The sequence below is a fragment of the Gymnodraco acuticeps genome, unplaced genomic scaffold (genome assembly GCF_902827175.1).
Source record: "Gymnodraco acuticeps unplaced genomic scaffold, fGymAcu1.1, whole genome shotgun sequence".
NCBI lineage: Eukaryota > Metazoa > Chordata > Actinopteri > Perciformes > Bathydraconidae > Gymnodraco > Gymnodraco acuticeps.
In genome coordinates, this window is record NW_022989893.1 from 107,993 (window position 1) to 135,991 (window position 27,999).

At 41.6% G+C, this 27,999-nt stretch overlaps 1 protein-coding gene across 1 annotated transcript; it reads left to right on the forward strand.

The window, feature by feature from the left end:
• Positions 1-270: 270 nt before the first annotated feature.
• On the forward strand, positions 271-27,733 carry LOC117537929 (transcription factor IIIB 90 kDa subunit-like; the record flags this gene model as incomplete). The annotated part of the gene is given in 13 exon segments (XM_034203344.1): positions 271-520; positions 5,023-5,219; positions 6,439-6,519; positions 7,833-8,006; positions 8,099-8,130; positions 9,097-9,169; positions 9,374-9,523; positions 12,472-12,565; positions 13,421-13,547; positions 13,630-13,669; positions 16,246-16,341; positions 24,727-25,038; positions 27,672-27,733. Coding segments are annotated over 12 exon segments (1,419 nt in total), but the record flags the coding sequence as incomplete, so codon positions are not given.
• Positions 27,734-27,999: the final 266 nt, after the last annotated feature.

Below are 27,999 nucleotides of genomic sequence, written 5' to 3' on the forward strand. Positions count from 1 at the left end.
CGGGTGGGACTAAGTCTCGAGGATAGGAGTCGAGGAGGGAAGTCGAGGAGGGGAGTTAGAGAAATGAGATGTCCCATATAACATATATGAAATATACAATATATAAAATATACAATACGTGCTTGAGTGTGTGTGTGTGTGTGTGTGTGTGTGTGTGTGTGTGTGTGTGTGTGTGTGTGTGTGTGTGTGTGTGTGTGTGTGTGTGTGTGTGTGTGTATATATATGTGTGTGTGAACAGGAAGCGTCATCAAGCGTCGCTGGGTGAATCCAGAGCCCTGGGTGAATCCATTATGCTTGCGGGGGGTGCTCCCGGTATCAAACCTGAATCCATTCCGCTATCCGGACTGCGGTTTTATTTATATTATCAAATAAATATAAAACACATGATATTATATTTATAATGATAGTGTTTGTTTACGGAGACACGTGGTTCCTCCTCACAACTGCTTCATCTTCCTGCGCCAACAGCGCTGAGCTCCAGATGGCGTCATTAGACCGCGCCACAGGAAGAAAACAAACGGTCAGTTTCATATTGTTATATAAAACTACTGTTATGATACCTATTATATACATTTACTACTGTTGTTATACTTATTATATACGTGTACTAATGTTATGATACGATCTGTTATCTTATTATCGATCTGTATTCAGTAACATCAACAGGACATCATAGATAATAACACATTTATATAATGATATCACATGTACTATATATAATAATCCAACCCTTACCCTAGGGTTAGGGATTAGCATTAGCAGTGAATACAGTAGTAATGGTATCAGTAGCATCAGTAGCATTAGCAGTGAATACAGTAGTAATGGTATCAGTAGCATCAGTAGCATTAGCAGTGAATACAGTAGTAATGGCATCAGTAGCATCAGTAGCATTAGCAGTGAATCAAGTAGTAATGGTATCAGTAGCATTAGTAGCATTAGCAGTGAATACAGTAGTAATGGCATCAGTAGCATCAATAGCATTAGCAGTGAATACAGTAGTAATGGTATCAGTAGCATCAGTAGCATTAGCAGTGAATTAAGTAGTAATGGCATCAGTAGCATCAGTAGCATTAGCAGTGAATACAGTAGTAATGGCATCAGTAGCATTAGCAGTGAATACAGTAGTAATGGTATCAGTAGCATCAGTAGCATTAGCAGTGAATAAAGTAGTAATGGTATCAGTAGCATCAGTAGCATTAGCAGTGAATACAGTAGTAATGGCATCAGTAGCATCAGAAGCATTAGCAGTGAATACAGTAGTAATGGTATCAGTAGCATCAGTAGCATTAGCAGTGAATACAGTAGTAATGGCATCAGTAGCATCAGTAGCATTAGCAGTGAATACAGTAGTAATTGTATCAGTAGCATCAGTAGCATTAGCAGTGAATAAAGTAGTAATGGTATCAGTAACATTAGTAGCATTAGCAGTGAATACAGTAGTAATGGTATCAGTAGCATCAGTAGCATTAGCAATGAATACAGTAGTAATGGTATCAGTAGCATCAGTAGCATTAGCAGTGAATACAGTAGTAATGGCATCAGTAGCATCAGTAGCATTAGCAGTGAATACAGTAGTAATGGCATCAGTAGCATCAGTAGCATTAGCAGTGAATAAAGTAGTAATGGTATCAGTAGCATTAGCAGTGAATACAGTAGTAATGGCATCAGTAGCATTAGTAGCATTAGCAGTGAATACAGTAGTAATGGTATCAGTAGCATCAGTAGCATTAGCAGTGAATACAGTAGTAATGGCATCAGTAGCATCAGAAGCATTAGCAGTGAATACAGTAGTAATGGTATCAGTAGCATCAGTAGCATTAGCAGTGAATACAGTAGTAATGGCATCAGTAGCATTAGCAGTGAATACAGTAGTAATTGTATCAGTAGCATCAGTAGCATTAGCAGTGAATAAAGTAGTAATGGTATCAGTAGCATTAGTAGCATTAGCAGTGAATACAGTAGTAATGGCATCAGTAGCATTAGCAGTGAATACAGTAGTAATGGCATCAGTAGCATCAGTAGCATTAGCAGTGAATACAGTAGTAATGGTATCAGTAGCATCAGTAGCTTTAGCAGTGAATAAAGTAGTAATGGTATCAGTAGCATTAGCAGTGAATACAGTAGTAATGGCATCAGTAGCATCAGTAGCATTAGCAGTGAATACAGTAGTAATGGCATCAGTAGCATCAGTAGCATTAGCAGTGAATACAGTAGTAATGGTATCAGTAGCATCAGTAGCATTAACAGTGAATACAGTAGTAATGGCATCAGTAGCATCAGTAGCATTAACAGTGAATACAGTAGTAATGGTATCAGTAGCATCAGTTGCATTAGCAGTGAATACAGTAGTAATGGTATCAGTAGCATCAGTAGCATTAGCAGTGAATACAGTAGTAATGGTATCAGTAGCATCAGTAGCATTAGCAGTGAATACAGTAGTAATGGTATCAGTAGCATCAGTAGCATTAACAGTGAATACAGTAGTAATGGCATCAGTAGCACTAGCAGTGAATACAGTAGTAATGGCATCAGTAGCATCAGTAGCATTAACAGTGAATACAGTAGTAATGGCATCAGTAGCATTAGCAGTGAATACAGTAGTAATGGTATCAGTAGCATCAGTAGCATTAGCAGTGAATACAGTAGTAATGGCATCAGTAGCATTAGCAGTGAATACAGTAGTAATGGTATCAGTAGCATCAGTAGCATTAGCAGTGAATACAGTAGTAATGGTATCAGTAGCATTAGCAGTGAATACAGTAGTAATGGTATCAGTAGCATCAGTAGCATTAGCAGTGAATACAGTAGTAATGGTATCAGTAGCATCAGTAGCATTAGCAGTGAATACAGTAGTAATGGTATCAGTAGCATCATTAGCATTAGCAGTGAATACAGTAGTAATGGTATCAGTAGCATTAGCAGTGAATACAGTAGTAATGGTATCAGTAGCATCAGTAGCATTAGCAGTGAATACAGTAGTAATGGTATCAGTTGCATCAGTAGCATTAGCAGTGAATACAGTAGTAATGGCATCAGTAGCATCAGTAGCATTAACAGTGAATACAGTAGTAATGGCATCAGTAGCATTAGCAGTGAATACAGTAGTAATGGTATCAGTAGCATCAGTAGCATTAGCAGTGAATACAGTAGTAATGGTATCAGTAGCATCAGTAGCATTAGCAGTGAATACAGTAGTAATGGTATCAGTAGCATTAGCAGTGAATACAGTAGTAATGGTATCAGTAGCATCAGTAGCATTAGCAGTGAATACAGTAGTAATGGTATCAGTAGCATCAGTAGCATTAACAGTGAATACAGTAGTAATGGTATCAGTAGCATCAGTAGAATCAGTAGCATTAGCAGTGAATACAGTAGAAATGGCATCAGTAGCATCAGTAGCATTAGCAGTGAATACAGTAGTAATGTAATCAGTAGCATCAGTAGCATTAACAGCGAATACAGTAGTAATGGCATCAGTAGCATCAGTAGCATGAGCAGTGAATAAAGTAGTAATGGCATCAGTAGCATCAGTAGCATTAGCAGTGAATACAGTAGTAATGGCATCAGTAGCATCAGTAGCATTAACAGTGAATACAGTAGTAATGGTATCAGTAGCATCAGTAGCATTAACAGTGAATACAGTAGTAATGGTATCAGTAGCATCAGTAGCATTAGCAGTGAATACAGTAGTAATGGCATCAGTAGCATCAGTAGCATTAGCAGTGAATACAGTAGTAATGTAATCAGTAGCATCAGTAGCATTAACAGTGAATACAGTAGTAATGGCATCAGTAGCATCAGTAGCATGAGCAGTGAATAAAGTAGTAATGGCATCAGTAGCATCAGTAGCATTAGCAGTGAATACAGTAGTAATTGTATCAGTAGCATCAGTAGCATTAACAGTGAATACAGTAGTAATGGTATCAGTAGCATCAGTAGCATTAGCAGTGAATACAGTAGTAATGGCATCAGTAGCATCAGTAGCATTAGCAGTGAATACAGTAGTAATGGTATCAGTAGCATCAGTAGCATTAACAGTGAATACAGTAGTAATGGCATCAGTAGCATTAGCAGTGAATACATTAGTAATGGCATCAGTAGCATCAGTAGCATTAACAGTGAATACAGTAGTAATGGCATCAGTAGCATCAGTAGCATTAGCAGTGAATACAGTAGTAATGGTATCAGTAGCATCAGTAGCATTAGCAGTGAATACAGTAGTAATGGCATCAGTAGCATTAGCAGTAAATACAGTAGTAATGGTATCAGTAGCATCAGTAGCATTAGCAGTGAATACAGTAGTAATGGCATCAGTAGCATCAGTAGCATTAACAGTGAATACAGTAGTAATGGCATCAGTAGCATTAGCAGTGAATACAGTAGTAATGGTATCAGTAGCATCAGTAGCATTAGCAGTGAATACAGTAGTAATGGTATCAGTAGCATCAGTAGCATTAGCAGTGAATACAGTCGTAATGGTATCAGTAGCATCAGTAGCATTAACAGTGAATACAGTAGTAATGGTATCAGTAGCATCAGTAGCATTAGCAGTGAATACAGTAGTAATGGTATCAGTAGCATCAGTAGCATTAACAGTGAATACAGTAGTAATGGCATCAGTAGCATCAGTAGCATTAGCAGTGAACACAGTAGTAATGGTATCAGTAGCATCAGTAGCATTAGCAGTGAATACAGTAGTAATGGTATCAGTAGCATCAGTAGCATTAGCAGTGAATACAGTAGTAATGGTATCAGTAGCATCAGTAGCATTAGCAGTGAATACAGTAGTAATGGTATCAGTAGCATCAGTAGCATTAGCAGTGAATACAGTAGTAATGGTATCAGTAGCATCAGTAGCATTAGCAGTGAATACAGTAGTAATGGTATCAGTAGCACCAGTAGCATTAACAGTGAATACAGTAGTAATGGTATCAGTAGCATCAGTAGCATTAGCAGTGAATACAGTAGTAATGGTATGTTAGTGCTAGTTGTAATAGTATTATTGAACCTCCCCCCCCCCAGGTTGACCTCTGACCTCACTATGAGGGTCTGCAGGAGCTGTGGGGGGGGGGACATTGACGTGGACCAGGCCCGAGGCAGCGCTGTCTGCACCAGCTGTGGGTCTGTCCTCGAGGACAACATCATCGTCTCCGAGGTCCAGTTCGTAGAGGGGTCGGGGGGCGTGTCCTCTGCAGTGGGACAGTTTGTCTCCGCTGATGGTGAGACACACACATCCTCATGTCCTCATACTGTCCAGAAACATGTCCTCATACTGTCCAGAGACATGTCCTCATACTGTCCAGAGACTTGTCCTCATACTGTCCAGAGACAAGTCCTCATACTGTACAGAGACAAGTCCTCATACCAGAGGTCGGAGTAAGTCCTACATGTGCAAGTCATGAGCAAGTCCCAAGTCACTGTGGTGAGAGTCAAGCAAGTCAGCTCAAGTCATACGACATTCTGATGAATAAGCCCAGTTTCCACATTTCAATCAGTTCAAAGACAGTGGTTATGAAAATGGAACCCACACTATGATCTTCATTACATACACAGTTAATCATTTGAAATCTAATTTAGACCAATGACAATCATATAGATTCATATTAACCCTAGAACTGCAGACAATATAGCTAGGACTCAAAAAGTCTGTTCAAAAAAGCAGAATTCCAGGTAAGAAAATCATATATTTGCCATTACACATATTTAATTTAAATGTCTGTTAACACTAGAACCGCCAACAGCGTCAGCACCTACAGAGATATCATTTTCAAATCATTTAATGTGTTCCTCTTCATAATTTCCTTATAAACTAAGTAGGACGATTTAAAACTCAGTTAATTGGGTTAATTTAGAAATTGCTTCAGTTTATCATCATAACAGATCAAAAAGTTCAGATTCATTTTACAATAAATCAAGGAATGATGCACTTCTACAAACAAAAACAACATCATTAAAACATTTAAACAAACTACTAAAAGTAGATGAACTACATTTTTCAACAGTTTACAGTAACTTGTGATCCTCTCTCTCGTAATATAAACGTAATATCTCACTACAAAAACAAACGCAAATATTTAATTTTAAAAAGTCAAGTCCTTTCAAGTCATCTATCTCAAGCTTAAGTCAAGTCTCAAGTCATGAATACCAAGTCAAAGTCAAGTCAAGTCTTTTATCAATGTTAGTCAAGCAAGTCTCATGTCCAAAAATATGCGACTCGAGTCAAGTCATGTGACTCGAGTCCCCACCTCTGCCTCATACTGTCCAGAGACACTCAATCCTCATGTTTTCATACTGTACAGATACACTAAATGTGTGTGTGTGTGTGTGTGTGTGTGTGTGTGTGTGTGTGTGTGTGTGTGTGTGTGTGTGTGTGTGTGTGTGTGTGTGTGTGTGTGTGTGTGTGTGTGTGTGTGTGTGTGTGTGTGTGTGTGTGTGTAGGTCCAGTGAAGGCGCCGCTGCTTGGTTCTGGCTTTCATACGAGTGTTGGTAAAGAATCCAGAGCGCAGACCCTGCAGGCTGGTAAGTACCTTCAGCTTCCTGTCAGCTCCCTGTCAGCCTCCTGTCAGCCTCCTGTCAGCCTCCTGTCAGCTTCCTGTCAGCTCCCTGTCAGCCTCCTGTCAGACTCCTGTCAGCTCCCTGTCAGCCTCCTGTCAGCTTCCTGTCAGCTCCCTGTCAGCCTCCTGTCAGCTGCCTGTCAGCCTGCTATCAGCCTCCTGTCAGCTCCCTGTCAGCCTCCTGTCAGCCTCCTGTCAGCCTCCTGTCAGCTCCCTGTCAGCCTCCTGTCAGCTCCCTGTCATTTTCCTGTCAGCCTCCTGTCAGTTCCCTGTCAGTTCCCTAGAGGTTTCTCAATACTCAAATTTCCCCTCCTCGACTCCTATCCTCGACTCCCCTCCTCGAGACTTGGTGCCGCCCACAGGAGATGCGAGCGGAGGACTGAGGAGGGGAACCGAGGAGAGAGGAGGGGAACCGAGGAGAGAGGAGTGGAAGCAGCAGGCGGTTAGAGAAATGAGAACTCCTCTCCTCTGAGCGGTCACTTTAAAGAGACGTCCATTAATGATGACAGGAGGCACAGCAGCCCTCTGTCTGATGGACAGATGTGTTCATGACCACTTCTATATTTACTTTGATTCATTCACAGTGTGGTATAATGAGACAATAACAGGCTACAGATGAGGACATATACACACACATATATTTATATAAATATATACAATTTCAGAATCAAACAAGTATGAGAGCACTCTCATAATAACGTAACACAATCAGAGACTGGATATAGCCTCCTGTCAGCTTCCTGTCATTTTCCTGTCAGCCTCCTGTCAGCTTCCTGTCAGTTCCCTGTCAGCTCCCTGTCAGCCTCCTGTCAGCTTCCTGTCAGCTTCCTGTCAGCCTACTGTCAGCTTCCTGTCAGCTCCCTGTCAGCTCCCTGTCAGTCTCCTGTCATGTTCCTGTCAGCTCCCTGTCATTTTCCTGTCAGCCTCCTGTCAGCTCCCTGTCATTTTCCTGTCAGCCTCCTGTCAGTTCCCTGTCAGCTCCCTGTCAGCTCCCTGTCAGCCTCCTGTCAGCATCCTGTCAGCCTCCTGTCAGCTTCCTGTCAGCTCCCTTTCAGCCTCCTTTCAGCTTCCTGTCAGCCTCCTGTCAGCCTCTTGCCAGCTCCCTGTCAGCCTCCTCTCAGCTCCCTCCCTGTCAGCCTCCTGTCAGCTTCCTGTCAGCTCCCTGTCAGCCTCCTCTCAGCTCCCTCCCTGTCAGCCTCCTGACAGCTGCCTCTCAGCTCCCTGTCAGCCTCCTTTCAGCTACCTGTCAGCCTCCTGTCAGCTGCCTTCCTGTGTTAGGGAAGCGTCAGATCCAGCAGCTGGGCAGTCAGCTGAAACTGAACCAACACTGCCTGGACACGGCCTTCAACTTCTTCAAGATGGTGGTGAGTAAGCACCTGACTCGAGGAAGGAAGACGGAGCACGTGATCGCCGCCTGCCTCTACCTGGTGTGTCGCACTGAGGGGACGCCACGTATCCTCTCTCCCCTGCTTTTATTCTGAAGGATATATTGCTGTTCCTTTGACCCCCGCTGGTTGTGCTGGTTTTCCTGAGCTGTGTTTCAGACATGCTGCTGGACCTGAGTGACCTGCTGCAGGTAGGACCCACGGATAGTCTGTATACTTATTTATTTGTATATCTGTATATGTGTTTCAAATCAGGATCCATGTATTTATTATCCCTGCAAGACAGGAAGTAGTCATCACACATAGAGCATATGGTACAGTGTCCTTCACATGCTTATATACAGAGAGGGTGTCACAAGATGCAGGAATACTGGTTCAAAGCAGTATATAATGTATATATATATATATATATATATATATATATTCAAAGCTTAGTTCAGGTTAGCTGAGGCCCATGTCATCATCATCTCCCTAGAGCAGTGACCATCAACCTCCAGACATTCTCATCCGGCCCTCACGGCGGAGGTGACTGTGGTGTTGGCGACTGTGGCGTTGGCGGAGTGGTTAGTGCGTTTGCCCCCCACACTTACTCACTCAACGTCTCGTGAGTAATGTGCAGTACCGGAGTCCAACAGAGAGGCAGCAGCTGCGGGACAGTAGCCTGTGTACTGCGTAGCCTTCCCTGCCCTGAAGAAGAAGTGATCCTTGGTTAGCGAGAAGAGTCTGCTAAGCTTTATGCGCTCCGCAGTACCTGAGCGTGCTCCACCAGCCCTGCCCCTGATCCCTGCCCCTGATCCCTGCCCCTGAGCCCTGCCCCTGATCCCTGCCCCTGATCCCTGCCCCTGATCCCTGCCCCTGATCCCTGCCCCTGATCCCTGATCCCTGCCCCTGATCCCTGCCCCCTGATCCCTGCCCCTGATCCCTGCCCCTGATCCCTGCCCCTGATCCCTGCCCCTGATCCCTGCCTTAGAGGCTGAATCCTCATGTTAATCACTTAGCTATCATATGCCTAAAACAGTCCTGATGCTCTTCATACATCCTGACACTGTTATACACTTAGGCCTTTGTTATCATGAGCACCTCTGTCTTTGAAAGAGTACATTTTGTATTTTCACAACAATATGTGTATAAATGTTAGGTTTGTATGATGTGCTCAGGTGAACGTTTACATCCTTGGAAAGACGTTCCTGCTGTTGGCTCGGGAGCTCTGCATCAACGCTCCCGCCATCGGTGAGAACTGTTAAGCTGTATATTTAAATAACCACCAGAGGTAAGGCTGGGTTGGAGGACAGAGTAAAAACAATCGTCTTGACTCTCAGTTTCCTGAACGTGCCACCTGTAATACCCGGGGCATCATCATGATCATCATGTTCTGAATGTTAATCATGAATATGGTTAGCCAGCTGACGGTGACCCCCCCCCCCCCCCCCCCAGACCCCTGCCTGTACATCCCCCGCTTCGCCCACATGCTGGAGTTCGGTGGCCAGACTCACGAGGTGTCCATGACGGCTCTGCGCCTGGTGCAGAGGATGAAGAGGGACTGGATGCACACCGGGCGCCGGCCCTCTGGACTCTGTGGAGCAGGTACAGCATGGCGTTAGCATGGCGTTAGCATGGCGTTAGCATGGCGTTAGCATGGCGTTAGCATGGCGTTAGCATGGCGTTAGCATGGCGTTAGCATGGCGTTAGCAAAGAACAACCATATTCACCATCTATCATCTATCATCTATCATCTATCACAAATGGACTGCTGTGCATTTAGCTGTCCTTTCAGGCCCCTCCCCTTTTGGGAGCGTAGGGCAGAATTAGGAGGGAATTCCGTCTCGTAGCGTTTGTGCACTGTTTTGAAATGCCGCTCCTAAATGACCCTTCTTCGATAAAGCCACGCTCGCATTGCAGATGAGACAGATGGACTTTGAATTGGAATAGATAACAAAATAATCCTCCTCCGTAATTGTGGTCTTGTGTGTGTGCGGACTGTCACTCCTGTTGCCACGGACAACGTCAGCTAACTAGTGCCCACTGCCCAGCAGCCATGCCCCGACACATTGATGCGTTCAAGTGCATTATTCTGGCACAGGAAGATTATGTTATAGGTTATTAACGGTAAAACAGAATATTGTTGTTCTATTTTTAGACACATCCTGCGATCGACTGGTTGGGCACCCCTGGTTAACCCTAACCCTGTTCTACACGCTAAAGCAACTGTAGTCAGGGATGCAAACTCATCAGGTATGAAAAAGGTGACAAGGACCCGAGCCCCCCGACCCCACGGAATATCGGTTTTAAAATGAGGAATAACAGATGATGTTAGCAGTCAGAACAACTAAAGCAGCAGTGGTAATAATAACAGAAACGCTAAAGAGTCACATCTAATATAAATATATAAAAGCATTTATTTTAATTGTGTAGCAGTCAGTTTATAATTTTGGCTGTTGAGCATTTTGAAAATGTATTTGCATGCCTCTGTGCAAGGTTTAGTCTTTCTATCTTTATAGCCAGTGGTGTAAAGTAACTAAGTTCATAAACTCAAGTACTACTTGGGTACAATTTTGAGATACTTGTACTTTATTTAAGTATTTAAATGCTTTGCTACTTTGTTCTTCTACTCCACTACAGATCAGAGGTACATGGTGTACTTCTCCTCCACTACATGTATTTAATACCTTTAGTTGCTTCACAGATCTGGATGAATGATGTGAAATCTAATCAAGTGTTGAATCAGACTTCAGTTCCACCTGGAGTAAATCCACCAGCTACCCTGCAGTATACAAAGCCATTCAAACTAGCTGCACCTTCACCAGCTTTGAGAACACTTTCATGATCAATCATTATAAAACATATCATATATATTATTCTGAAATGGACCAATCAAACAACGACTACTTTTACTGTCTTTAACTATATTTTGATGAGAATACTTTTCTACTTTCACTTGAGGAACATTTTGAATACAGGACTTTTACTGTGACAGAGTATTTCTACACTCTGGTACTTCTACTTTTACTCAAGTACAAGATCTGAGTACTTCTACTTTTACTCAAGGACAAGATCTGAGTACTTCTACTTTTACTCAAGTACAAGATCTGAGTACTTCTACTTTGACTCAAGTACAAGATCTGAGTACTTCTACTTTTACTCAAGAACAAGACATTACATTACATTACATTACATTACATTGCATTTCGCTGATGCTTTTATCCAAAGCGACTTACAATAAGTACATTCGACCAGGAAGACACAACCTTGAAGAAAACAGAATCATAAAGTACATCAGGTTTCATAGAGCCAAACATTTCAAGTGCTACTCAACTGGCTTTAGATAAGCCAGTCCTTTATTAGTATATAAGTGCTTTGTTAATAGTTCTATTGCTCGAAGTGGAGTCGAAAGAGATGAGTTTTCAGTCTGGAAGGTGTGTAAGCTTTCTGCTGTCCTGATTTCAATGGGAGCTCATTCCACCATATTGGAGCCAGGATAGCAAACCCATGTGTTTCTGCTGATGGGAACTTGGGTCCCCTTCGCAGTGCGGGTGCAGCGAGCTGTTTGGCTGATGCAGAGCGGAGTGCACGTGCTGGGGTGTACGGTTTAACCATGTCCTGGATGTAGGAAGGGCCAGATCCATTCGCAGCATGGTACGCAAGTACCAGTGTCTTGAAGTGGATTCTAGCAGTTACCGGAAGCCAGTGAAGGGAGCGGAGGAGCGGAGTGGTGTGGGAACATTTAGGAAGGTTGAAGACCAGGTGAGCAGCTGCATTCTGGATGAGCTGCAGAGGTCGGATGGCACATGCAGGTAGACCAGCCAGGAGGGAGTTGCAGTAGTCTAGGCGTGAGATGACGAGAGGCTGGACCAGAACCTGCGTGGCTTTCTGGGTCAGCTGGGGACGTATCCTCCGGATGTTGTAAAGCGTGTATCTGCAGCAGCGGGTTGTAGCAGCTATGTTTGCAGTGAAGGACAGGTTGTTATCTAGGGTCACACCCAGATTCCTTGCTGGAAGACCTGAGTACTTCTACTTTTACTCTAGTACAATATCTGATTACTTCTACTTTTACTCAAGAGCAAGACCTGAGTACTTCTACTTTTATTAAGTACAAGATCTGAGTACTTCTACTAAAGTACAAGATCTGAGTACTTCTACTTTTACTCTAGTACAATATCTATACTTATACCACCTCTGTTTATAGCCTATGAAAAAAACTATTAGAAAATGAAGGCTAAAGCTAACGTTAGCAGATAGTGACAATGTATGCTAGCTAGCTAGCTCAACGATTCCTTAAATAATATTGCGACAGAAAAACGTTTCAGTTCACATCACGCTCTGCCGCTCTGCTCTGAACACCTGAACGGCCCGTTCTAACAGCTGTTCACCAGCGGCTCAGTCTGTGCCACAGTGACTCCGTACAGTTAACTAACGCACCGTAGCTAATGTAGCTGACCCTCATCCCGGAGCAGCAGAGTTCAGTGCATTTTGAATTTCCATGATTTTTCCAGGTTTTCAATGACCGTACGAACCCTGCCATTTGTCCCCCCCAGCTCTCCTGGTAGCAGCTCGGATGCACAAGTTTCGACGAACGGTGAAGGACGTTATCAGTGTGGTGAAGGTGTGCCAGACAACTCTGAGGAAGAGGTGAGAGCAGATCCCTGTAGATCAGAGGTGGGGAAACATTTTCCTCTCAAGGGCCATTTCAATTTTTTCAACATCCTCCGAGGGCCGTACAAATTATTGACCTCTGCTTAAAAATACTAAAATCACAGCCCATTCATTTGGCCTTTCTTTCATGCCGTGATGATATTGATATTTGTGCAAAATGTCACACTTCACCTTTCAATTTATCAACCTCTTAATCCAGATAATTTACAATGAGTCGCATATACATGCACGTGCACGGAGTGGCATGACCACCAAAACAGAAAGATATGGACACAAGATGTGTGCAATTTAGTTTTCTATCCATGTGAACATGATTTAAGTGGGAGGGGGACCTAACCTCCTCTAGGGGGGTCCGGGGGCATGCTCCCCGGGACGAAGTTGAAGTTAAAAGCATCAATCTGGTGCACTTTGAGAGCAACATTAAGAGCTCTATGGATACATCTCTCAACACCAGATGAAACAGAACTGTAAGCAGATTTCTTTGTCTTTATGGATATTTTAGAAATCACTCCCCTTTCAAACTGTATTCTTGTTTATTAATAAAAAATGTTTTACTGTCATATAGAATTGTATACCTGTTTACTTTATTCTCTTACTTTTTTATAACTATAATGATCATATAAAGATGTGCCTTTACCTCACTGGTTGGAGAAAAAGCTTCTTATATTCGTTAGCATAGCTAGCTAACCAGATGCTAATAACAACAAAGGTCTGATCACTATGACAGATAAACAGATCGCCACTGGGCTTTCAACTAAAGACACAACCACGCACAAACTAGATCATAGTAAATCATAAGGTTTAGATTAGAGTCCTCTCTCCGCCCTGCAGGTTAACAGAGTTTGAGGACACGCCCACCAGTCAGCTGACCATCGATGAGTTCATGAAGGTAGATCTGGAGCAGGAATGTGATCCGCCCTCCTTCACTGCCTCAAAGCACAAAGCCAAGATGCAGAAGGTAAATCACTCGCTCTCTGATTGGCTGCTGCCAGACGAGTTCACAAAGATCCAACTGATCATGTTACTCTCTTCTTCTGCAGCTGGAACACGAGCTGGCCAGGAAACTAGATGAGGTCGAAGGTCAGTTTATTTCTCTACCCAGAGATCCTTTTAGGACACACCAGAGAGAACTGTAGAGATCATTCAGGACTCTAGAGAGAACTGTAGAGATCATTCAGGACTCCAGAGAGAGAACTGTAGAGATCATTCAGGACTCTAGAGAGAACTGTAGAGATCATTCAGGACTCCAGAGAGAGAACTGTAGAGATCATTCAGGACTCTAGAGAGAGAACTGTAGAGATAATTCAGGACTCCAGAGAGAGAACTGTAGAGATCATTCAGGACTCTAGAGAGAGAACTGTAGAGATCATTCAGGACTCTAGAGAGAACTGTAGAGATCATTCAGGACTCTAGAGAGAGAACTGTAGAGAGAATTCAGGACTCTAGAGAGAACTGTAGAGATCATTCAGGACTCCAGAGAGAACTGTAGAGATCATTCAGGACTCTAGAGAGAACTGTAGAGATCATTCAGGACTCCAGAGAGAGAACTGTAGAGATCATTCAGGACTCTAGAGAGAGAACTGTAGAGATAATTCAGGACTCCAGAGAGAACTGTAGAGATCATTCAGGACTCCAGAGAGAGAACTGTAGAGATCATTCAGGACTCTAGAGAGAACTGTAGAGATCATTCAGGACTCCAGAGAGAGAACTGTAGAGATCATTCAGGACTCTAGAGAGAGAACTGTAGAGATCATTCAGGACTCCAGAGAGAGAACTGTAGAGATCATTCAGGACTCTAGAGAGAGAACTGTAGAGATCATTCAGGACTCTAGAGAGAACTGTAGAGATCATTCAGGACTCCAGAGAGAGAACTGTAGAGATCATTCAGGACTCTAGAGAGAGAACTGTAGAGATAATTCAGGACTCCAGAGAGAGAACTGTAGAGATCATTCAGGACTCTAGAGAGAGAACTGTAGAGATCATTCAGGACTCTAGAGAGAACTGTAGAGATCATTCAGGACTCTAGAGAGAGAACTGTAGAGAGAATTCAGGACTCTAGAGAGAACTGTAGAGATCATTCAGGACTCCAGAGAGAACTGTAGAGATCATTCAGGACTCTAGAGAGAACTGTAGAGATCATTCAGGACTCTATAGAGAACTGTAGAGATCATTCAGGACTCTATAGAGAACTGTAGAGATCATTCAGGACTCTAGAGAAAGAACTGTAGAGATCATTCAGGACTCTAGAGAGAGAACTGTAGAGATCATTCAGGACTCTAGAGAGAACTGTAGAGATCATTCAGGACTCTAGAGAGAGAACTGTAAAGATCATTCAGGACTCCAGAGAGAGAACTGTAGAGATCATTCAGGACTCTATAGAGAACTGTAGAGATCATTCAGGACTCCAGAGAGAACTGTAGAGATCATTCAGGACTCTAGAGAGAGAACTGTAAAGATCATTCAGGACTCCAGAGAGAGAACTGTAGAGATCATTCAGGACTCTAGAGAGAACTGTAGAGATCATTCAGGACTCTAGAGAGAACTGTAAAGATCATTCAGGACTCCAGAGAGAGAACTGTAGAGATCATTCAGGACTCCAGAGAGAGAACTGTAGAGATCATTCAGGACTCTAGAGAGAGAACTGTAGAGATCATTCAGGACTCCAGAGAGAGAACTGTAGAGATCATTCAGGACTCTAGAGAGAGAGAACTGTAGAGATCATTCAGGACTCCAGAGATATAACTGTAGAGATCATTCAGGACTCCAGAGAGAGAACTGTAGAGATCATTCAGGACTCTAGAGAGAACTGTAGAGATCATTCAGGACTCTAGAGAGAACTGTAGAGATCATTCAGGACTCCAGAGAGAACTGTAGAGATCATTCAGGACTCTATAGAGAACTGTAGAGATCATTCAGGACTCCAGAGAGAGAACTGTAGAGATCATTCAGGACTCTAGAGAGAGAACTGTAGAGATCATCCAGGACTCCAGAGAGAACTGTAGAGATCATTCAGGACTCTAGAGAGAGAACTGTAGAGATCATTCAGGACTCTATAGAGAACTGTAGAGATCATTCAGGACTCCAGAGAGAACTGTAGAGATCATTCAGGACTCTAGAGAAAGAACTGTCGAGATCATTCAGGACTCTAGATGGAACTGTAGAGATCATTCAGGACTCTAGAGATAACTGTAGAGATCATTCAGGACTCTAGAGATCATTCAGGACTATAGAGAGAACTGTAGAGATCATTCAGGACTCTAGAGAGAACTGTAGAGATCATTCAGGACTCTAGAGAGAGAACTGTAGAGATCATTCAGGACTCTAGAGAGAACTTTAGAGATCATTCAGGACTCCAGAGAACTGTATAGATCATTCAGGACTCCATAGAGAGAACTGTAGAGATCATTCAGGACTCTAGAGAGAACTGTATAGATCATTCAGGACTCTAGAGAGAGAACTGTAGAGATCATTCAGGACTCTAGAGAGAACTGTAGAGATCATTCAGGACTCTAGAGAGAGAACTGTAGAGATCATTCAGGACTCTAGAGAGAGAACTGTAGAGATCATTCAGGACTCTCTCTAGAGGCAACTAAAAGAAGGATTGAGGACACTTTAAAGCGAGGAATTATTTTAAACTAAAACCCTTGTCCTTTCAGGAGAGATCAGCTGCTACAAAGACGAGATTGAGAGTGAGCTGGAGAAGAGCCGCCCTAAACTGAGAGGAATCTACGCCGCCTACGCCAAAGAAATTGGTTTGTACTGATTCTAAGTCGAGAAACTCTCCCGCAAAATCTAGAACAGTGGTTCTCAACTGGTCAGGCCTCGGGACCCACTTTTTCCTTTGTCAATAGATCGCGACCCGAAATTTTGAGCCACTCAAATCTACTCAACAAAAAATCGTGCTGTAATATATACGCTTTTCAGCATACAATATTAATTAAAGTGAAGTACAGTGCATATATCCCTTATATCCCTTCACAGAACAAAATAATGCTTTTAAATAATGTTTAATGAGATGATGGAATCAAAGCTGAACTGTATAACATAAATAGGCACACATGCTGAAAACCCAACCCCAGCAGGGGGTCTGGGGGGATTCTCCCCCAGGAGATTTTTAGAAATACTAACATATAAACTACCCATTCTGGTACACTCTGAGAAGAAAATATATAGATGTATTACTACCCGACATATTAATAATATTTTATGCCATTGTTTGGCTCGCTGCACCCTCGCTGCGAAGGGGACCCAAGTTCCCATCAGCAAAAACACGTGGGTTTGCTATCCTGGCTCCAAAATGGTGGAATGAGCTCCCCATTGACATCAGGACAGCAGAAAGCTTACACACCTTCCAGACTGAAAACTCATCTCTTTCGACTCCACTTCGAGTGATAGAACTATTAACAAAGCACTTATTTATTTTATTTTTTGTAATATTTTATTTATAGTTTTCAGGTTTATGTAACAGTTAAACATGACAACAACAACAACAACAACAACAAAACAAACAAAAAAACATGTAGCATAAAAACGCAAAGCATCCCCCCCTCCCCCCAAAATAACAAAACAAAGACAAACAAAAACAAACAAAAGTCAGTGCATAAATCAAAACACAACGAGATACTACACATACACAGTGTTACTGTATATCCAGAGGCCTGTTGGCTACCCAGATGATATACCTATGGTGGCATCAGTGATGCATCTATAAATTCTAAATAAGGCTGCCAGATCCTCAGAAAGGTGTTATATCCTTTTCTAAGACTATATGTGATCTTTTCAAGAGGAATACAACTGTTCATTTCTGAAGACCATCTATCAATGAGGAGGGGAGAGTCATTAATAGTAGCTGACAAACTGTCTTTACATAAATCTGACCAGAGCTGTTCATCAATTGCTACATCCAGATCTGACTCCCATCTCGCTCTAGATTTGTGTAAACCTGGCTTTGGGCCCTCATTCAGCAGTAAAGAGTACATTTTAGAAATACCTTTGTATACATTTCCCTCATGAAGCAGTTTCTCCACATCAGTCAACACAGGTAAAGTTATCTCAGGGCCCAGGTTGGCTCTAAGAAAGGATCTTAACTGAAGATAGCAGAAGAAGGTCTTGTTGGACAAGTCATATTTCCTCTTTAATTGTTCAAAGGACATGAGGAGTCTTTTTTCGTAGCAATCTTCCAAATGTTGGATCCCCTTATGATGCCAAGTTTCCAGAATCTTGTTATTGAGAGTCATGGGTATGAGTTAATTTGGTCTGAGAGGTGACTTTGACAGTCCAACTTTCAGTCCCAGAATTCTATGAGTCTCACACCACATTTGAATCAAATGCCTTAAAATAGGGTTGTCTGTCTTCTTGGATATAGTCCTGGGGTTCCATTTATAAATAAAATCGCTGAACACTTTTTCTTTCAGGGGGTGCAATCCAATTTGTATCTAGGATGGGGCACCGTCGCCCTTAAAAAAGGCTGAAACAAATCGCATTTGAGCCGCCAAATAATACTTTTTAAAACATGGTAATCGAAGGCCCCCTGATCTGTAATCCCACGTTCATCTCTCCATAGATACCCTGGCCACCTTACAGTTCCATATTAACTGTCTAACATGTTTATTGAGGGTTTTAAAAATAGTTTGAGGCAGTTGAATGGGTAAGGACCGGAAAAGATACTGTAGCCTTGGTAGTATATTCATTTTTACACAGTTAACTCTGCCAATTAGAGTAATGGGTAAACTCATCCACCTTTGTAGATCACTTTCAATTCTACTGAGCAATGGGAGGTAGTTCAGTTTGTATATATTTGTAAGGTCATTATCTATAGTTATCCCAAGATATTTTAAATTATTAACCCACTTAAATGGGCTTGTACGTTGATACTCAGTGTAATCAAAGTTAGTTAGTGGAATGATTTCACTTTTCTCTTGGTTTACCTTATATCCTGAGATAACACCATAAGCATTTAGCAGGGTCTGTAGTTTGGTGAGGGAGTTACCAGGGTCTGTCAAGTACAAAAGTACATTATCTGCCAGGAGATTAATTTTATGATTTGTCTGATCCACTCTAAAACCCTTTATATCAGGATCCTGTCTAATTGCTTGAGCTAGGGGCTCAATAGCCAAGACAAAAAGCCCTGGAGACAGAGGGCAGCCCTGTCGGCTTGATCTACTCAGGGGAAACGCAGCCATTAGTACTAATTTTGGCCCGAGGTTGATGATAAAGAGTTTTAACCCAATTAATAAACAACTGACCAAACCCAAACTTGGCCAAGACTTTAAATAAATATGGCCACTCCAGCCGGTCGAAGGCCTTTTCTGCGTCTAAAGCTACAGCTCTACTGGGCTCAGTCTTTGACTTTGTTAGGTGGATAATATTAAAGAGCCTACATAAGTTATCAGCTGATGAACGTTTAGAAATAAAACCACTCTGGTCCGGATTAATTAATATGTGGCAAACATTGGCGAAGCCTGTTAGCCGGGCCTTAGATATTAATTTATAGTCCGAATTCATATAATAATGAAATAGGTCGAAATGAAGAGCACTTTAATGGATCTTTATTTTGTTTGTGAATCACAGTGATTATGGCAGTAGAGAATGATTCAGGCAGAGTTTGAGTTTTTGATGCTAAGTTAATTACATCCATGATGAGTGGGGTGAGTAAATCCTTAAATTCTCTGTAAAATTCTGGTGGGAAACCATCTTCCCCCGGCGATTTATTAGATTGCAATGAGCACAAAGCCTTTTCAATTTCTTTCTGAGTGTAGGGAAGATCAAGTTTATTTTGGTCTTCCTGATCAAGCAAGTCAATAGTTGACTTCATCAATTTTAGTCAGATCTTCTGGTGATTCCGATGTGTATACATTTGCATAAAACTGTTTAAATGTGTCATTAATTTCTACCGGGTTATGTGACACTGAACCCGCTTCAGTTTGAATTGCGTTAATTGTTCTTGAGCTTTCCTCTTTCCTCAGTTGCCAGGACAGAATTGTATGTGCCTTCTCTCCCAATTCATAATACCTTTGTTTAGTTCTTAAAATGGCTTTTTCAATGTTATAAGTGTGCAGCGTATTGTATTTGAGCTTCATGTTTAACAGCGATTGGTGTAATACCTTGGACCCAGATTGTTGAAACTCCTTTTCCAATTTCAAAATATCCGTTTCCAGTTTTTCTATTTCTGCCATATATTTCTTTTTAATACCTTTTGTATAAGAGATTATTTGTCCCCTTAAATAAGCTTTAAGTGTGTCCCATAATATACAACTATTGGGGGAGGAAGGACAGTTAGTCTCGCAGAATAGCTTTATCTGGTCCCTAATAAACATGCAAAAATCAGATTTTTGAAGAAGGGTAGGGTTCAGTCGCCATCTATATGAGTTAGTTGTTTTTTCTGGCATCAACATAGAAAGGGTCAAAGGAGAATTATCAGACAGGGTCCTAGATAAATATTCAGATTCCAATGCTCTGTGAACTAGCTGCGTTGATAAGAGAAAAAGGTCGATCCTAGTATGAGACTTATGGGGACAGGAATAGAAAGAGTAGTCTCTGCTTTGAGGGTGCATCCGTCTCCAAACATCTGTCAAATTTAGATCTTTCATAAATGCCAGGGTGGTTTTGGCAGCTTTTGATTTAGATACTGCCAAGGATGACTTATCCAGAATAGGATCCAGGCAAAAATTAAAATCACCCCCTACCAGTATGTTTTATCGTCCCCCTGACACCTCAAGAAAGATATCTTGAATAAAGGATACATCATCATGGTTGGGTGCATATAAGTTTAAAAGTGTCCAGGGTTCTGAGTAAATCTGACAATGAACTAATACATATCGGCCTGATGGATCAATAATAGTTTCTTCAATCGTCACTGGAATGTTTTTATTTATTAAAATAGCTACTCCCCTGGCTTTGGTGTTAAAGGATGATGAAACTACATGTCCTACCCAGTCTCTCCTCAGTTTATTATGCTCCTGTGCGGTAAGATGGGTTTCTTGTATGAAAGCAATATCAATTTTCAGTTTTTTCAGGTGTGTCAAGACTCTTTTCCTTTGATCCTGTCCGTTTAGTCCATTCACATTAAAGCTAACAAATGTCACTGCCCTGTTCATAAACAATAAGAGTATACAATGTTCATGGTATTACGGCCTCTTTGAGAAGTCACCATGTAAGTGTAAATGTATCTCCCGCAGTAAAGTGGGAAAAAGTAAGATAATGCACTGACAATAGAAAAAAGAAAAAGAAAAAAAACTACTCCCGCACATCCGGCACCATCTGCCCTATCAAATTGGGATGTGCACCTTGCACTTAACAAGCGTGACATGTCTGGCTAGTACAGTAAACATCTCACTAAACCCAGGGCTCTGTCTGTAAAAATGATTATCATATCAAATGATCCAATATTGAGTGAAACAAAGTGTTCACAAACACTGAAGAAAAGGAAAAAAGAAAAAACCCGTTTGAAATGACCTTATACGCTATCTATGAAACCAGTCTAACAAATGTACACTTTGAATGCTGTCATCACTTGTATTATCTAGAATGTTTAATATACCAATAGTGACTACAGTTTAAACATGAAGACACAGCAACTCGTGGGAACTACGGTTGCCCGACTGGTTTTCAAATACCTGTTATCTCCGTTAAGTTCCTGCTGGAGCCTCACGCAGGAATGCCGCTGCCTCCTTTGGTGTTTGGAAGAATCTTCTCCCTCCATCGGGGAGCGTGATCCTCAATGTTGCAGGAAGGAGTAAGGCAAACAGAATATCCCTGGATCGAAGCTCCGTCTTAACCCGGTCATACTCCTTTCTGCGTTTCACCAAGCTGGCGCTTAGGTCGGGAAAAAACAGCACAGGCTTACCGTCGTACTTGATGGGACCCTTATTTTCTCTGGACCGCTGTGCGGCGATGCGCAGGATCTTGTCTCGGTCTTGGCATTTGAGCAGCCGTATCAGAACAGGACGCGGTCTCTGGTCTGCAGATGGACGGAGTCCAAAAGCCCGATGTGCCCGCTCTATTATCAGGGGCTCGGTAAAATGCTCTGGGATCCAGTTAACAAAAAAGTTTACAGGATCGTTTCCCTCGTAGCTTTCCCCGAGATTAATGACACGTATATTATTGCGTCGGCTGTGGTTCTCAAGCTGGTCGACCTTCTCCATTAAAAAGTCATTTTATTTTCTTAACTTGACAACACGAGAGTCCAGGTCCACCAGCTGGTCCTCCGCCGTGCCAATACGGTCTTCCGCTTCGGTTACCCGGGCAACACACTCTCACTCCCTAAGCGTCCAGGAGCGACGTTTGGTCAGTGTCCGTGGCGTCCAGTTGTGACGCTCCTCGGCTCCTTCAGCGTCATAAAGGGACGCAAATAGCTTTCAACTGATTGCAATGTATTCCCATCTGCGGCGGGATTTGACGCTCATGGAAGCACGGCATTCGTTTGTGTCGGCTGCCCTTAAAGGCAATGTGAGCGTCCATTCCCATTGGATAACGGAGAATTGTACACCCGGAAGTAAGTATTCCTCTTACTGTCGATTGATTTGACAGTGATATCTGCACTACTCATCGACTAAAGAACACCAGATTATCCTTGTTAATTACACAACATTGATTGGTTTAAATTGTGTGCAATGCTTTTGTATTTTTCCCCTTCGATTCGGAGAAACAAATATTTTTTCGGAGTAAAGGATGGCAGAAGACACTACACTACCCAGAATCCCCAGCTATCGTTTGGACTACACCATGTGCTCTGTTTGACAAACCCGTTTTTGTTCACCATTCATTCCAATGGCTGGCGTCTATGTCACGTGATCTTCACATTTCTCCCTGCAGAAAAAGAAAACATGGCCGAACTTCGTTTTATTCTCGGTGGAAAATGCCTATTTTACAGTTAGTTTGGCCATTAAAATGCGTTTTGATGTCATTTGATGCGAGAAATATGAGTTGTTATTTCAGATTATGTGTGCAGTGGATGAACATGATCTTTAGTTTGCTAGTTATTACGAAGATTACTTCAGGAAATCGCGACGTTTTCATTGTTACCAAGGTGGTTGCTAGGGACGCTGCTATCGATATTATTTCTGTTATGTTGTGTAACTGTTTAATGGTGTTATCTTTATTGCTACCCCCTTCCCCGTCAATGTATAGTGTTGGTCCACAGCGCAAACATATTAGTTTAACAAAATCCGCATCTAAAGATAGCCTACGTTATTTTCCCCCTGTGCAATTCCAGTCTCACATCTCACAGCACATCGTCATTAACAAATACCGGAAACAGACCGAAAACACTTTATTCCGAGTGTGCTTGCTTTTCTCTTTGGAAGTCATCACATAACGGCATTGTAATACACGGTTCGGCTGCATTGAATATTACATATCTGCCGTAGTTCTGTATTTATAGAGCCCTGATGAGAAGACTTCTAGACAAACATGAGGAACTGAAAACGTGACGTGGATCATAAATATATCAGCCATTAAACAACATCTTACATTTCTTTTCACACAATACGTCTCCTTGCAGTATCAACACTAATTCGGCTGACTTTTATATTTGATCCAGTTGGTAGATAGGCTGTATTTACACCATAAAGGTGCACAGCTGATATAAAGGGACACCTAGTGGTTAAAGCATGTTATTGAATTTCATTATTTTTATTATTAGATATTAATAGGATCCATATAAAGTATATTCATTACTCGTTATTCTCTACTAATAGTTCACTAAAGACTGTATATAATGACTATTTTGCGCATCCCTTTCAAGATTTCAAGATTTTCTAAGGTTTATTGACATATCATATAGGCCTACACAACTATGGTGTAGTTATGCATTGAATGGAAAACTTGGGTCGCAGGTTCCTCAACAGTGCATTACAAGACATCTATCAATATTTGTGCATACCTCCAGCAATGTTAACTATGTTGAAGCACTTATTTTAACTGATATTATACATATGTATTATACTCTTATAAGATGTATGTAGATATTTCATCTCCGGCCTTGTCAGGTATTGAACAATCAATAAATAAAGAACACAGAATTGTTAAATATAAAACACAGAATTTGTGTGATTATACTAAATGATTTACAAATAAACACCACTGCATATGTACAACTGTAACACATGCTGATGTAACGCAAATGTTCCAACTTGGGATCAATAAAGTATATCTTATCTTAAGCTGATCGATGGCTACTGCCATATTTGCAAAATTTGCCTCTGAACCTTGACAAGTGCATGTTTCAGGCTTATCAATGAATGTAATGTAATGTTATCAATTAACAACAGGAGGGGTCAAAAACATAAGACCAGCTGTTAAATAAAGCTCTTCTGACCTTAGCTGGCATGTGTGTATATATATATTAATGCTGCCCATTATGGGCACAAGCAATTTTCACCCATTTATTAATTATATGTTTTACATTTGAGTGTTTCCTATCCCCTAAACCTCCAGGGATGTACACAGTTTAATACTGGCAACTTCTTATTATGGGAAATACGAAAACGTCTTTTAAAACTACAACTCCCAGTAGAGACGTGCCATAGATAGAGAGCATGTTGCGAAACAGAATAGCCAGCATGTGTAGTTCTGGGTGAGGGAGGGGGGACGCGGTGGACCCGTTCAAATCCAGTTTTGGACAGTCTGCCGTGGTTCCATCCCATTTCAAGTGCTGTTCGAGAATCGGCGTAACCCTCGGAGCACACTCTCCAATCACAGAGCTTGAGGACTATCACGGGGTTTGTCAAACAGAGCACATGGTGTAGTCCAAACGATAGCTGGGGATTCTGGGTAGTGTAGTGTTTTCTGCCATCCTTTACTCAGAAAAAACATTTGTTTCTCCGAATCGAAGGGGAACAATACAAAAGCATTGCACACAATTTAAACCAATCAATGTTGTGTAATTAACAAGGATAATCTGGTGTTTTTTAGTCGATGAGTAGTGCAGATATCACTGTGAAATCAATCGACAGTAAGAGGAATACTTACTTCCGGGTGTACAATTCTCCGTTATCCAATGGGAATGGACGCTCACATTGCCTTTAAGGGCAGGGTTAGTCACACATCACGAAACGGGTCCGCGGCCCACTTTTGGGTCGCGACCCACCAGTTGAGAACCACTGATCTAGAACATCCATCAACTCCTCCATTTTCAGACCCGGAAGACGCCGAGTTGTTGTCCCTGACCTCTGAACCCGAGGTGCCGGAGGTCGAGGAGGCAGAGCTCAATGCCGCCGCCCAACACCTGACACAGACCTTCCTGAACCAGGTGATCCATGAAGAGGACAGGCATGACAAGAAGGCCGATGACAGCGAGGAGGGGGCGGGGACGGAGAACGAGGGGGCGGGGCCTCAGCGTCTGGCTGCCCCTTTGGCCGTCATCCTGGGACAGCTGCCGAGTGCCGCCAGCCTCAGCCTCCAGAAGACCTTCCAGACCTTCGGCGAGGAAACAGGCGGGAAACTAGACGGTAAGAATCACCTGCATAGACAAAGCTAATGCATGCTACAAAGAGCTCTGGTGGAATCACAACACAGACATAGATTTTTTTTTATAATTTAAGGCGAGACACGGCAGGCATAAACATCGTTTTTCAAGTACTGGTCAATTTTGAGATTTTGTGCTATTTTGATTCTATAAAATGTTTTCTTTCAGGCTTTTGGAAGGAAAACGTACAAAATACACATTTAAGTGTTTATCTTACTATAGTTTGTCTATTTGCATCTGTAGATTTCTCCTAAATTCACCAAAAGTTAGCATTCTAACGTAACATAAAGTACTGCGACCGCTGTGTGCACCATGTCATCAGAGATATCGTTGGAAAGCTGTGTCTCTCCTGCACAATCTCATCGGATCCAAATATGGTCATTTCCTTTGTATCAGCAACCAATCGTGAAAGCACAAAGGGGTCTTAAACCAAGAAACGAAATCTCATTGGCTGGTGTCAATTTCTGACAACGTGATTCGTTCAGATGCGTCACGTGGTGTGCTAAAACACTTCCTGGTTAGCTTTCCGCTAGAAATTGAAATCTCAAAATGGCAAAAGAACGGCGAAAAAAACGTTCACAACAATTGTCACTTGCACGAAGCAAGGTTATACAAAAAACAAATGACCCCGAACATGAAATACCTTCACGGAGTGCGTCGATGCGCAAGCTGTCATCCAAAGAACAGGAGGGTTTAGCTAGCGCCTCACTGCAATCTTTAAAGGTCGTTTTCTCAAAATGAGTTTCTTCTCCTACTCTGAGTTCGAAATTTCAACTTCAGTAGCACGTACATACACCAAACCTTCCAGTTATATTCCTATCAATATTATGAAGGCTTTTACAGAAGGGTTTGTTCACATGTCATTCATAGCCTGAATTATACAACATTGTATACCTAAAAACATGGCGAAAATTGATATTTTAGGGCTGTTGACAGTATTTTCTGATTTATGGAGTGATAAAAAGAGATATCCAATATCCCTTCTGTAAAAGCCTTAGATACTAATATGACTACAAAATGAAACAAGAATTTTGAACCTGGCTTTATCCAAAGTTCAGATTTCGATTCCTGAAATGTGTTAAAATATGTGCATATTTAATTAGGTAATCGATCATTTGAATATTTAAACATGCTATTTCAGAAAACTTGTAATAAAAAAAACAATTGCCATATTGGAAGTAATTAACTGGAGAAATGTCTAGCTGATACCTTTAAGTTAAAAAAATTACCCTATTCGCCTTAAGGCGAGACACGGCAGGCAAAAACATCGTTTTTCAAGTACTGGTCAATTTTGAGATTTTGTGCTATTTTGATTCCATAACATGTTTTCTTTCAGGCATTTGGAAGGAAAACGTACAAAATACACATTTAAGTGTTTATGTTACTATAGTTTGTCTATTTGCGTCTGTAGATTTCTCCTAAATTCACCAAAAGTTAGCATTCTAACGTAACATAAAGTACCGCGACCGCTGTGTGCACCATGTCAACAGAGGTATCGCTGGAAAGCTGTGTCTCTCCTGCACAATCTCATCAGATCCAAATATGGTCATTTCCTTTGTATCAGCAACCAATCGTGAAAGTACAAAGGGGTCTTAAACCAAGAAACAAAATCTCATTGGCTGGTGTCAATTTCTGACAACGTGATTCGTTCAGATGCGTCACGTGGTGTGCTAAAACACTTCCTGGTTAGCTTTCAGCTAGAAATTGAAATCTCAAAATGCCAAAAGAACGGCGAAAAAAACGTTCACAGAGAAGACGACAACAATTGTCACTTGCACGAAGCAAGGTTATACAAAAAACAAAAGACCCCGAACATGAAATACCTTCACGGTGGGCGTCAATGCGCAAGCTGTCATCCAAAGAACAGGAGGGTTTAGCTAGCGCCTCACTGCAATCTTTAAAGGTCGTTTTCTCAAAATGAGTTTTTTCTCCTACTCTGAGTTCGAAATTTCAACTTCAGTTGCACGTACATACACCAAACCTTCCAGTTATATTCCTATCAATATTATGAAGGCTTTTACAGAAGGGTTTGTTCATATATCATTCATAGCCTGAATTATACAACATTGTATACCTAAACACATGGCGAAAATGGATATTTTAGGGCTGTTGACAGTATTTTCTGGTTTATGGAGTGATAAAAAGAGATATCCAATATCCCTTCTGTAAAAGCCTTAGATACTAATATGACTACAAAATGAAACAATCATTTTGAATCTGGCTATATCCAAAGTTCAGATTTCGATTCCTGAAATGTGTTCAAATATGTGCATATTTAATGAGATAATGGATAATTTGCATATTTAAACATGCTATTTCAGAAAACTTGTAATACAAAAGACAATTGCCTTATTGTAAGTAATTAACTGAAGAAATGTCTAGCTGATACCTTTAAGTTAAAAAAATTACCCTATTCACCTGGGGTGTCTCGCCTTAAGAGTAAATGACTTGGACAGAGAGCGAGTAATAGCTTTTTAAAAAATGTAGGTTGAAAAATGGTTGACTTTGCTTCAATGACAAAAATACAAATGTATGTGTTTGGATGGATCCTAGCAGCAAGCACTTTGTTTATGACACAAAGGTGAATGATGTTCATCTGTCTCTGTGGTTTCACAGATGAGCAGTCTGAGAGTGGAGAGCTGGACCTGAAGGATATCGATGATCAGGAGATTGATAAGGTCAGTCCATCAATTATGCTGTACCACAGACTCTCATAGACTTCTATACAATCTGAGGTAACAAGGAGAGAAGTAGGAACATTTCCTCATAGACTTCTATACAATCTGAGGTAATAAAGAGAGAGAGAGAAGTAGGAACATTTCCTCATATACTTCTCTACAATCTGAGGTAATAAAGAGAGAGAGAAGTAGGAACATTTCCTCATTGACTTCTCTACAATCTGAGGTAATAAAGAGAGAGAGAAGTAGGAATATTTCCTCATAGA